This window comes from Carcharodon carcharias, chromosome 7, assembly GCF_017639515.1.
Source record: "Carcharodon carcharias isolate sCarCar2 chromosome 7, sCarCar2.pri, whole genome shotgun sequence".
Classification (NCBI taxonomy): Eukaryota; Metazoa; Chordata; class Chondrichthyes; order Lamniformes; family Lamnidae; genus Carcharodon; species Carcharodon carcharias.
The window spans coordinates 42,090,463-42,102,836 of record NC_054473.1 but is presented as its reverse complement, the minus strand read 5'-3'; the positions used below and the strand labels follow the sequence as shown (position 1 = coordinate 42,102,836).

The 12,374-nt window shown below is 43.5% G+C and overlaps 1 protein-coding gene across 6 annotated transcripts in view; it reads left to right on the top strand.

The window, feature by feature from the left end:
- The window catches only part of LOC121280500 (protein FAM3C-like), a 58,349-nt gene that overhangs the window by 31,414 nt on the left and 14,561 nt on the right, over nt 1–12,374 (top strand). For all 6 annotated transcript variants that reach the window (XM_041192560.1, XM_041192555.1, XM_041192557.1 and 3 more), the window contains 4 exons: nt 6,265–6,372; nt 9,407–9,536; nt 11,970–12,028; nt 12,132–12,182. In XM_041192560.1, the coding sequence (XP_041048494.1) occupies nt 6,330–6,372; nt 9,407–9,536; nt 11,970–12,028; nt 12,132–12,182 (283 nt within the window). In that variant the 5' untranslated portion in view covers nt 6,265–6,329. The remainder of the gene's footprint in view (nt 1–6,264; nt 6,373–9,406; nt 9,537–11,969; nt 12,029–12,131; nt 12,183–12,374) is intronic.

The window sequence follows — 12,374 nt, the reverse complement described above, 5'->3', positions numbered from 1 at the left end:
CTCTCCCTATCATTCACCTCCCCCACTCACTGCCCCTCTCCCCACCATTCATCTCTCCCATTTGCTGCCCCTCTCCCCACCATTCATCTCTCCCACTCGCTGCTCCTCTCCCCACTATTCATCTCCCCCACTCGCTGCCCCTCTCCCTACCATTTACCTCCCCCACTCACTGCCCCTCTCCCTATCATTCACCTCCTCCACCTGCCTTCCCCTCACCACCCCACACACAACCCTTCACCAGGTGGTTACCGGGATAGCAAGTGAGGTGGCAAGGTCACCTGAGAGGTGTGGTGCGGGCCCGCTACAAGAAGCGGTGAGTGGGAGGCTGCTGTAAGAGTGGCAAAGGGTCAGGAGAGGGATAACAAGTGGGTCAGTGAATAGGTAGAGAGCAGCAGCGAGCATGGCAGCGAGGGGTCACGAGATGGCAGTGAGCTGTCAGGAGATGGAAGTGAAGGGCCGGGAGTGGGGCAGCGAGGGATCAGGAGGGGGCTGCAAACTTGACAGCGAGGTGTTAGGTGAGTGGCTGTGAGGGGTCCAGGAGGGACAGCAATTTTGACAGTGAGGGGTCAGCAGACAGGCTGCAAGGCATCAGGAGAGATACAGCAGGGATGGTGAGTGATCAGGAGAGGGGTTGGGAGAGGGTCAGCAAGCATAACGGCGAGAGGTTAGGAAGGGAAAGCAGCAGTTAGCATGTCGGTGAGGGGTCGGGAAAGAGGCAGCGAACTGAAGTGGACACAGAGCTCACAACAATGACATCACTGGCAGGAGAAACCGTGGGTGTAGCAGGTGGGGAATGAGCATGTGCAAGTAGGCAACAGAGTTACAGTGTAAAAAGATTAAAGCAACAGAGTAGCAGATCAAAGACAAAGCAGCTGAGTTTCACAGTATAATCCAGTGCAGAAAACTTCATCTTCAGGCATCAAGAAATCCAAGAAGTTGGAAGCCAAGTTTGAGAAAAGATTCACTGTTCATACAGGGGAGCAAAGAGAAGACCCATTCAGGGAATGGACCATGACAGTTTACACTGGCAATCAACTTGTAGTTGTGGCTAAAATGCAGTCGTAATTAGTAGTAGGGGGCCTTAAACAGTGGAAGAGAGGAGATTGGTTGAGAAAGGGAAATTGGTGGCCAAGAAAAGAGATGAACTAATAAGGAGGTCCATAGGGAGCTGAACACCCAGAAACTATCTTATGAACAGTAAAGTTCACTTGTAATGCTATGAAGATTTTATGTCTTGGGTAGATGAATTTGTTGGCCAACCGGACTCTAACTGCATGTCTTCCTATGTTCTCATCAATTGCTGCTTGCAATCAATAATGGGGAGAGACTGATATAGGAATAAACAGTGATGGTTTATTGAGACATAGGGCAGAGCACCAGATCATACGTGCTCATTCAGAAATCTCCAGAACTAGACTTACAGTTCCCAGTTCCCACGCTGTACAGTGATTCATCAGTGCTGTCACATGATCAGTACACTTGCATTCTCTTAAAGTCACTGGGAACCTCACTTTACAACATCCCTCCCCCTTTACTTAAAAGTACAGCTAACAAGCATAAAACACATTAACTGTTTACACAATAACTATTTACAGGTCAAGTCTTGCAGGAGGCTTTCTCGGAGGTGTTGAGCGTCTCTGTCCAAAATCCTTGGCTGGTTTTTCCGAAACCTTCTTTTCAGGGGATAGTTGTCCTCTAGGTTCCTCAGTGGAAACTGGCAGGTTTGTCTCCCTGACCGCCTCAGGTCCCACAGGCCCCACCGGTGCTTCCCAATCATGTGACCTGTCCTCTACATGCGGCACAAACTCGAGCGTACAAACTTGAGCGTAGATGAAGATTACATTTCTTCTCGTGGGACTGATGTTCTTTTGCGGAGATGATCCACATGTTGTCTAATTATTAGGCCATTTACCAATACATTATGGGAGAGGCGTCCAGTTACTGCATTCATCTTGCCTAACAGCCAGTTGAGCCCATCTCCAAAGTTCTTCACGAGGACAGCATCTCCCGTTGTGAATGTTCTTTCGCGACCATGACCATCATGCCTGGCCTTCTGTGCCTCTTGGCTTTTCTCCACCCTTCCCACTAAATTAGGCCGGATAGAGGTCAGGCTGGTGCAGAGATGTCTCTTCATTAGTAGTTCTGCAGTTACAATGCTGGTCGTTGTGTGGCGTATTCCGGTGTGTGAACAAGAACCGGGACAATCTCGTGCTCTCGTGCCAATGGAATCCCTTTCCATCTTTTTCATCCCAGATTTAAAGGTTTGGATTGCCTGCTCAGCCATACCGTTTGATGCTGCGTGGTAGGGTGAGATTTTGATATAGGTAATGCCACTAAGGGTCGTGAACCTGTGGAACTCCCACTGGTAAAAGCGGTAAAAGCTGTCCCGTTGTCGGGCATGAGATCCTCTGGCAACCTATGCACTGCAAAACTCCGCCGTAAACGGTCTATGGTGGCAGCTGGCATGGGCGACCGGACTTCATAGATGTCCATCCATTTGGAATAGGAGTCATAATTGACGTGGAGGTGCACCCATGGTCTCCCCGGCCATTCCCATGGATGCAATGCAGCTAGGGGAGAGCTTTTGCACCTGCTGGCATTGAGGACAGCTTTTTGACCAGGGTTTCCATATCCAAGTCCATGCCTGGCCACCACAAATAGCTGTGTGCGAGCATCTTCATCCGGCGAATGCCTGGGTGTGCACTACGTTGCTTGGCTAATAACGGCCTTCACCCCCGTGGGGGCACGATTACCCTTGCTCTCCAGAGTAATATGTTGCCCTGGCAGGAGACTTCATATTTGCGATCAGAATAGGGATTCATCTCCTCAGACTTAAATCCACCTGACCAACCATTCAAGACCAGCTCCCAGATATTAGACAATAGTGGGTCCGACTTGTCCACTCATGGATTTGTCTGGTCTGAACAGGGGAGGGATCCAGAAAATTTAGCACTAAGACCAGTTCCTGGGGAATGGGAGCCTCCCCGTTATTAGCTGGCAGGAGAAGGCGGCTTAGTGCATCGGCATGTGCGATTTGAGTTCCCAAACGGTGAACATAAGTGTATTTGTTGGTGCCTGATATTAGTGCCCATCTCTGGATGTGTGCCAATGCAACAGGTGGTATTGCTTTATCTTCTCCAAATAATCTCAGTGGCTGGTTATAATATGGAAATTGAGACTGTGGAGATATTGATGAAACTTCCAGATGCTGAACACAATAGATAAACCCTCTTTGTCAATTTGGGAATGTTGTCTCCCTGCGACACTGAGTGCGTGAGATGTATAACCAATCGGTTGTTCAGAACCATCCGCCATCCAATTGTGAAGAACGGCCCCTATTCCATAAGGGAGTGCATCACAGGTTAACAATCTTAACAATTGCTTCACTTCCAGGAAGTCATCCTGGTGCGGGGCTTGGCAACTTAATTTCTGGTTCTTCTTAAGCAGGCTGTACAATGAGGCCAGCACAGTCGAGAGGTTTGGGAGGAATCAGCCATAGTAGTTTACCATGCCTAAAAAGACCTTAAGCTCTGTGGTATTTCTTGGGGCAGGTGTCTCACAAATGGCCTGGACTTTTTCTTCCACAGGATGCAAGCCCTGCACATCAACCTTGTGGCCCAAGTAAATGACCTCCTTAGCTTGGAACAGACACATCTCTTGTTTTAAACAAGCCTCCACTTGTGTCAAGCACTTGAGCATCTCTTCAGGATTTGCTAAGTGTTCATCGTTGGTCAGTCCTGTGACCAATATGTCATCCAAGTAAACGATAACATGGGGCAATCCTTGGAGCAAGTTTTCCATTGTTCTTTGGAAAGTAGCACACGCCAAGGAGACCCCAACAGGTAGACATGTATATTGATACAAACCTCGTTGTGTGTTAATGGTGACGAATTCCCTAGAGTCCTTTACCAATGCTACCTGCTGGTAGGCATGGCTCATGTCTGCTTTCAAATATGTGGTGTGCTCTGGTTCAAATACAATTCCTTAATCTTGGGTATCAGGTGTCTATCAAGTTTGTCCACTTATTGACAGTTAGCTTATAGTCACCATATAAATGCACGCTTTGGTCCAGCTTCAGTACAGGTATGACAGGTGCTGCCCACCCAGAAAATTGCACTGGTTGTAGGATGCCCGATTTTTCCAGTCTGTCCAACTCGGTTTCAACTTTGTCCCATAGAGCATAAGGGACTGGCCTGGCTCTTATAAATCTGGGGGTTGTATTTGGGTCTACATGGATTCTGGCCTGGAATCCTTCCTAATTAGTCGTTGAAAACGGAAGCATACTTTTGCAACAATTCCTGTAAGCCTTTCGTTGTAATTTGAAAAATTGCGGTCCATTTCCATTTAATCTTTTCGAGCCAGTTGCCAGATGGGGCCCTCTCCAGCCACCCACTAACAAGGGCAACCTTTCAGATTGATCTCTATACGTTGCCAAGATTTGATATAACCCTTTCAGTCTTATTTCTTCATCCCTATATGTCCTCAGCTTTGTGTCCGAAACTTCTAACTTCGAAAGATGGGTTCATTTACTCAGATATCTAAATGTACGCTCTCCAATGACAGATATTGTTGCTTTCGTATCAACTTCCATCTTAATGGGTGGTCCGCTGATCATTATGGCTACATGGATTGGTTCAGTTCTATCCACTTTGAAGTTATATAACGAATGGATGTCTGATTCTATTTCTTCAGACTCTTCCATGAGGCATATTTCACGATTTTTCCTTCTACCTTTGTAATGTTGTTTTAGCCTTTCTCTGCAGTGCCGCCTTATGTGTCCATAACGGTGGAAGAAAAAGGGCTCAACTTGTTTGAATTGTCGTTTGCCCTTTGGAGACCTGGATGTATTCTCTCATTCATTTTGTGGGTTTTCACTGCAGTACTGTTGTTTATCAATGGTCTGGAGCTAGAGACCGTTTCCTGCCTTTCCATGGAGTGTGACGTTTTCGCGCCTTTTGTTGCTGGATTGTCCCGCTCGACTAGATGCACGGCACCATTTTGTGCATCTTTTAAAACCTTGGAATTTGTAACAGCACTCTCTATCACGGTAGCTAATTCTAATGCCTTATTGAAGTCTAGACTAGGTTCAGGTAGCAAACGCCTTTGGATAGTATCATCTCCAATCCCGCATATCAGCCAGTCTTTCAACATATCACTAATGGACTTTCCAAATTTGCAATGTTCAGTTAATGCCTTTAAAACGACCACATAGTCAGCTATTGTCCCCTCTGGAAGCCTGTTCCGTGAATTGAACTTAAAGTGCTGTAACTGAGGGCTTTTGGTCTCAGGCAGCTCTGTACAATTTTTATTAACTCGTCGAAAGTCTTTGAATTTGGGGCGCTAGGCGATTAAGGCTGCAGATCAGCCCATACATTTTGTTACTGCATGAGGATAAAAGAATCGCCTCTTCTTCTCCTCCCCCACTATGTCGTTAACGGCAAAAATGAACACTAGGTATTCGACAGTCATCTGCAATGGGGTTGAATGGATCAACACACTCGAGCTGTGGCATCATGAATGACTGCAAGGGGACTGCACTTCCAATAGGCTTTCCAAGTAATGACAAATTTAGGTGTTTGTCTTACCATGGAGTCACCCTCTCTCTAGGGTCTCTTATAATTTTCTGTCCATAGCTATCTTTCATGCATTTACCCTTTTAAATGTATTGCCATTTTAAGAGCAGTCACCGTTTTTTTTAACTCTGCCTCTGTAGCTGTCGGTTTTTCTCTGCTGGGTTTTGCGTTCTTTTTGAGTTTTGGCGGGATCCCCATGATCACGATTTTACAAGGTTTTTTAAAATTTTAAACTGCAGCACTGCTTTCTGCTTCGATTGCCAGCTGTTGCCTATTTTACAAGGAAAGTACAGATGTTCTTTCTAATGCTTTGCTCACCCATCTTGAAATTTATTTATTTTTGTTCTTTATTGTTGTCGCCACTTTTATGTCTTGGGTAAGTGAGTTAGTTGGCCAACCAAACTCTAACTGCACACCTTCCTATGTTCTCATCAATTGCTGCTTGCAATCAATAACGGGGAGAGACTGATGTAAGAATAAACGGTGGTGGTTTATTGAGACATAGGGCAGAGCACAAGATCATACATGCTCACTCAGAAACCTCCAGAACTAAACTTACAGTTCCCAGTTGCCCGCGCTGTACAGTGATTCATCAGTGCTGTCACATGATCAGTACACTTGCACTCTCTTAAAAGGACAGGGTACCTCACCTTACTACAGAAGAATAACTCATTTCCATGTTATCTTACAGCTTTGATACGTGGTGTAGTGGTGCTGCTCATCAGTGTTCTGACATTGTATTTGGCAAGTAAACTCATGGATTCTAAAGAAAAGCTGAATGATGTGAAATATTTCAAAGGTATGGACACTGGGTTCAATATTTATAATATTAATAGATGAAAAGCAGAGGTAACATTTTATATTGGAAATATTTACTTCATTCTGTCAGCGAGAGCAACAGCTAGATTTGATCAAGGCTGAAAATTGAAGTATAAACCTGGACAAGGGTTTAAGAATTTTGACAAAAAATCAATTCAGGCAAAATCTGAAATGAGATCAAAAAATTACACAGTGATTCAGTTAGCACCTGAGAGAGAGAGCTGTGTTAACATTTTAGTTTGCATCTTGGTCAGAACTGTGATCGGTTGCTTTGGTTTTCATTTACCCAAGGAATGCCAAAGTAAAGAGTCCTGGGTTCAAATTGAACAGCCAACTATTTCCGCAAGGCTGAGTAATAAAACTAAGCATGTCTGCTCAGAGGACAACCTGCTCCAATATTTAGTTTCACTCCTGGGAAGTCAACAGCTGGGTGCTGTACTGAGAGAAAATAATCTCTGGCTTTGTCTGGTGCTTTGGGCATTGGGGAACAATTGCAGTTACAAATTGCCTGCTAATTGGAACAAGAAATATTTCAGTTTTAAAGAATTTCAGCCCAATGTTACTAAAACTTCTGATGTTGCCAGTAAGATCATGGAATTAAATCCAATTAAACCCACATGTTCTGAATGATTTATTCTTTGAAGCCAAAACTCAGATGGCATGTAAAACAGGCAATCTGCTACTGCTCACTTTCTGCCCAGCAGCAAAAATGAAAGATCAGTCACTAAGCAGTACAGAACTTGAATATTGTTGCAAGAAGAGACATGTTGCTGAAGCTTTTTGTCTTACAATCATCAGGACAAAGAGAAGAATGGCAAATTTCAAATGATTACGACAATCATTGCCAACATATCAGCATCCTTTTCTTGTGTGGAATAAATTGTTGTGATCATTTGAGATTTGGCATTCTTACGTTTGTCCTGATGAATGCAAGATGAAAAGCTTCAGCATCAAGTCTCTCTTTTCAGCATGAATGAAAAATCACCTCCATTCAGTTTTATATCATTTCTCTTTCTTAATTTTAAATTTCATAGTTTTTCTTTTTGTTTAAAGAGGATCTTAACTATGTTTCTTAGTCTTTTTATGCTGCCCTAAGACCTTGATATACAAATTCCTAGAAGTTTCAATTAAACCAGTACTCTTCCTATCTGTACACTGACAAAATAATGATGAGGTAAGTTGTGCTCTCTGTTATTCACAATGCTACAGCAACTTCAGGCATCAGTAGATGCATAGTTGAAAGTGGAAAGCCAAAGGTTGCTATCTGAGATGCACCATTCCAACCTTAGTTTTGTGAAGGTGACATCTCACTGACTCATCTTTGAAATGCATTGAATGGTGTGATGTTGTTGGGCAGGATTTTGGGTTGGGACCCTGACATTGGAGTCAAATGGGGCCATGACCCTGCACTTCATGGAAACAGTCACCGAATTGGCCAGTTAATGGTCAGAGAGTGGGCTCTACATCCAATTAAAGATGGCGGATGAGCTCTCAAAACTGGTGGGGCCAATAAGAAACCTTACAGCTTAGGAGGAGTAGCAGCTTACAGTTCAGGTGAGAAAGAAATAGAGTGCCTCCATTTTAAGGTGCCCTCTCCTTCAACTTTTTACACTTTTAAATTTAAAAATGGATTCAACATCCAGACCACCATTGTGGAGGGGAATTCTTCCGCAGGATAGTCTATGACTGCAGCTGTAGCCAGGCAGGTCGAGGGCTTCAAAGCCTGCTTGAAGCAGTGGCCCCTTAGTTTGCAGCTAAAGGCTACCTCCAAGAAGCTGACCTGGTCCCTGATACCTCTCTGGGCCCTCAGACTGACTGTAAAATTTCAGTCAGTTTTTGACAACAAGCTTTTAATTCCCCTTAATTGGCTACCTACTACGTTCAACCCCCATCATGCCTCCAGGAAAAGGCCTGGGGGCATGATGGTGCCCACCGGCCCACATATGGGGATGAAAATTGGGCCCCTTATTTTTGCACAGTGCATCCAAACTAAATACACCACAGAAAATTAAATCTTTTCCATTTCAGTCTAATTATCCTTTTAACAACATGATCATTATAATACGGCCAATCATCCTCTCTGGCATCAAAAATTAACTATTATAAGTGCTGAATCTCGTTTTTCAGGTTTTAATTGTCATTTGAGATACTAAAGATGTTTTTTTTTATTTTTCCTTTCTGTTTCTCATTTCTCTCTCTCAATTCAAACTTATTTTCATTTCAATATTTCTTTTTCCCTGTACCTGATTTGACATAAATGTATCCATGCTAACCCACACTTCCTTCTCAGTTCTCACATTGTTAATTTTACAATCCTTCAATCCGTTTGGTTACAGAGCTGTACTGTTGTTTTCCCTATTCACTCTTACTTCACCTGTACTCACTTTGTTCCCTATTCTTCAGTCAACTAGCCAAGAAGCTTGACAAAGGGACATCTGTGTAGCTGAACTAATCATGCATGCGCACTTTTACGTAAAATATTGTGAGCTGCTGTGGCAAATGACTTTATGTCAGCTGTGAACCCGGTCAGAATAATTGACCACAAAGTGGTCACCCCATCCATGTTTGGTCTCCTCAATGTAGATGAGACCCACACTGAACAGCAGTTACAGTATACTAAACTGAAAGAAGTACACCTAAAATGCTATTTCATCTGGAAGGAGTGTTTGGGGCTTTACCAGAAGCTCAGGGTCATGCTTTCCAACTGAGAGGAGGTGTTTTGCTAAGTGATCACTCAGTCTTCAAACAGGTGTTGGGTCCCTTATTTGGATATGTGAAGTGCCTACTGCTTGTTTCAGCACTGTCCCTAGATACTTCCTTTACTGCCTTTATCGACATGTCAGGCAGCAGTTCGATATGTCAGGCAGCAGTACATGTGCACGCTCTCCACCTGCCACATTGGATGCTTTGACATCCATTTTGCACCTAGAAAGCAGGAATGACATCAACCAATTTCTAGGCCTTAGCATTTTTGAGTTATAAGGAGCATATTATAAATGTTTTGCTTTTTACAGTTACAGAACCAAGAGTTAAGAAGCCCCTGTGTGGAATGGAAATACACTGTCCTGAAAACTATTTTTCATTTAGAATCAGAAGTGGGGCAGCTAGTGTTGTCGGACCCAACATTTGTTTCAATGATAAAGTGTGAGTAACCAAGATATAACTCTGCTGCAACTGGATCATAAACATTCTTTGAATTCTAAACATCCCACAAGGTTTCTTTTGTTGAAGGTTATTCTAAATCTAAGAAGCCCAGGGTCGTGCTTTCCAATTGAATGGAAGCGTTTTGCTAAGTGGTCACCCAGTCTTCAAACAGGTATCGGGCCCCTTATTTGGATATTTGGATTTGCTCGGAAAAAGGGTCATACGGACTCGAAACGGTAACTCTATTTCTCTCTCCACAGACGCTGTTAGAACTGCTGAGTTTTTCTAGTAGTTTCTGTTTTTATTTCTAAATCTAATGTTTGGCTTTCAAATATTTATTTTAGTGCTTACCCGGTACTTCGCTTTGAAATCTCAGACAAGATTAGAAATTTGTCATGTTTGGATAGAAATGAGCATAGCACTTAATTCAGAAATCAGTACATTTATGGTGCCTTAGCATCTATGAGGGTGCTGGCTGGTCCCTAGTACTGGCAGCATACTGCGTTTCCCACCTCATGTCAACCCATCTTGTGAAGGAGACAAATGAATGAGATGTTTATCTAGAGGAGGAAAGGTAGATCATAGAATAAGTCCACCAATGCCACACCCATCTGTTCCTTTTGGAGTGACATTAGCAGAAGCTCTACCAATCTGGCACCAGCAGCGCGTGGATGGCCCTAAAACAACAATAACAATTATGACTTCCATTTATATAGTGCCATTCATGTAGTAAGGCACCTCATGGAGTTTCACATGAGTGTTATCGAAAAAAATTTTATGCCAAGCCACGTAACAGCAGATGACCAAAAGCATTAGTCAGCAGGCACGTTTTAGGGAGTGGCTTAAAGATGGATAGAGAGACATGTGTGAGGGGTTTGAACTTAGACTGAAAAAGAATAGATCAGAGTATTTCCCATGAACAGGTACAGAAAGTGAACAAAAAGGCTAATGGAACTAGAGGGCTAGAATACAATGAGATAGAAATTGTGCTTCAGCCAAACAAAGTCCTAGTTAGATCCTGGTACCTAGTACCAGTCCTAGGCAGCACACCTTAGGAAGAATATATTGCCTTAAGAAGGAGTGTAGCATAGATTTACCTGATTGATACCAGGATGCCAAGGTTTAAATTACAAAGGGATGTTTCCCCAAGCGGCTTGTATTTCCCAAGAATTTAGAAAATCACGGAATCACAGAATTGATATAATGCAGAAGGAGGCCATTTTTCCCATCATGTCCACAACAGCTCTCCGAATGAGCAACTACCCTAGTGCCATTTCCCCGGCTCCTCCTCATAACCCTTTTCAGATAAGAGTCTAATTTCCTTCAATTGAACCTGCCTCCACCACACTCTCAGGCAGAGTATTCCAAACCTTAACTACTCACTGCGTAAAAAAGTTTCTCCTCATATCACTTTTGCTTCTTTTGCTAATTACTTTAAGTCTGTGCCCTCTCATTCTCGATCCTTTCACGAATGGGAACAGTTTCTCCCTATTTAATTTGTCCAGAACCCTCATGATTTTGACTATCAATATGACTTTGAATATCAAACCTCCTCTCAGCCTTCTTTTCTCCAAGGAAAACAGTCTTAACTTCTCCAATCTATCTTCATAATTGAAATTCCTCACCCTGGATCCATTCTCGTGAATCTTTTCTGCATCTTCTCTAAAGCCTTCACATCCTTCCTAAAGTGCGATGCCCAGAACTGGACACAATACTGCAGCTGAGGTTGAACTAGTGACTTATACAAATTCACCATTAGCTCCCTGCTCTTGTCCTCTAAGCCCCTATTAATAAAGCCCAGGATACTGTATGCTTTATTAACTGCTCTCTCAACCTGTACTGCCATCTTCAATGATTTATGCACATATGCACCCAGATCCCTCTGCTGCACCACCTGCTTTAGAATTGTACCCTTTGTTTTATATGTGCTCCCTATGCTCTTCCTAACATCCTGCTGCCGGGCCCCGACACACTGGTTCCCTGCTACTGGGTCCCGGCACTCGTGTTCCTGCTCTCCAGGCCCCAGTGCTTCTGTTCCTCATACCCGGGACCCGACATTTGTGTTCCCACTCCCCAGTCTCCAGAGCTTGTGTTCTCACTCCCCGGGCCCCAGCTTTGGTGCGGCCACCACCTCACCCGAAAGAAAACCTCTTTTCAGCACACTCACCAGCACTGGTGTTCACTGCTCCTCCAATCAGAGACTGTTTCTCTCCCACATTTGCTGCTGAAAGGGTCGCTAGTTTGACCAGCATTTTGGAAACTGGCTTCAAAAGCGGCATCTGGTCCGCGGTCTGCCTGTTGGACAAGCCTGTTTTAAAGTGTCCATGACACTGTCAAAGACTATCACATAGGCACTGCACTAATCACAAATTCAAAATCCTGGTAAAATAATGACTTGCTGTTTGAGATATCCCTTTTTTCCCCTTCCTATAGACTCATGAATGGTATACGGAATAACATCGGAAGAGGGTTAAACATTGCTCTAGTTAATGGTGAGTAAATTGTCCAAGAACATGTAATGTGTAAATACTCCTATAGCTTCATATTGCCAAGTAATTATTTCTAATATGTAATGTAGATGTCTTTATGCTACAGCTTCGACTGGTGATCTATTAGCAACTGACTTTTTTGACATGTGGAGTGGAGGTAAGATTTTTAAAAATTTAACTGTATTTGATTTGATTTAACTAAATTGTTTTCAAATACTGCAAAAATGGAAGTGTAATCCACCCAATCTATCACCTGTCACCATTGCTAGATGCTGTGGGGGAGAGGGAGGGGAGTGAGGTAGATTCAATATAAGCACAAACAGAAGATAATAGTTTCAATATCAATTAA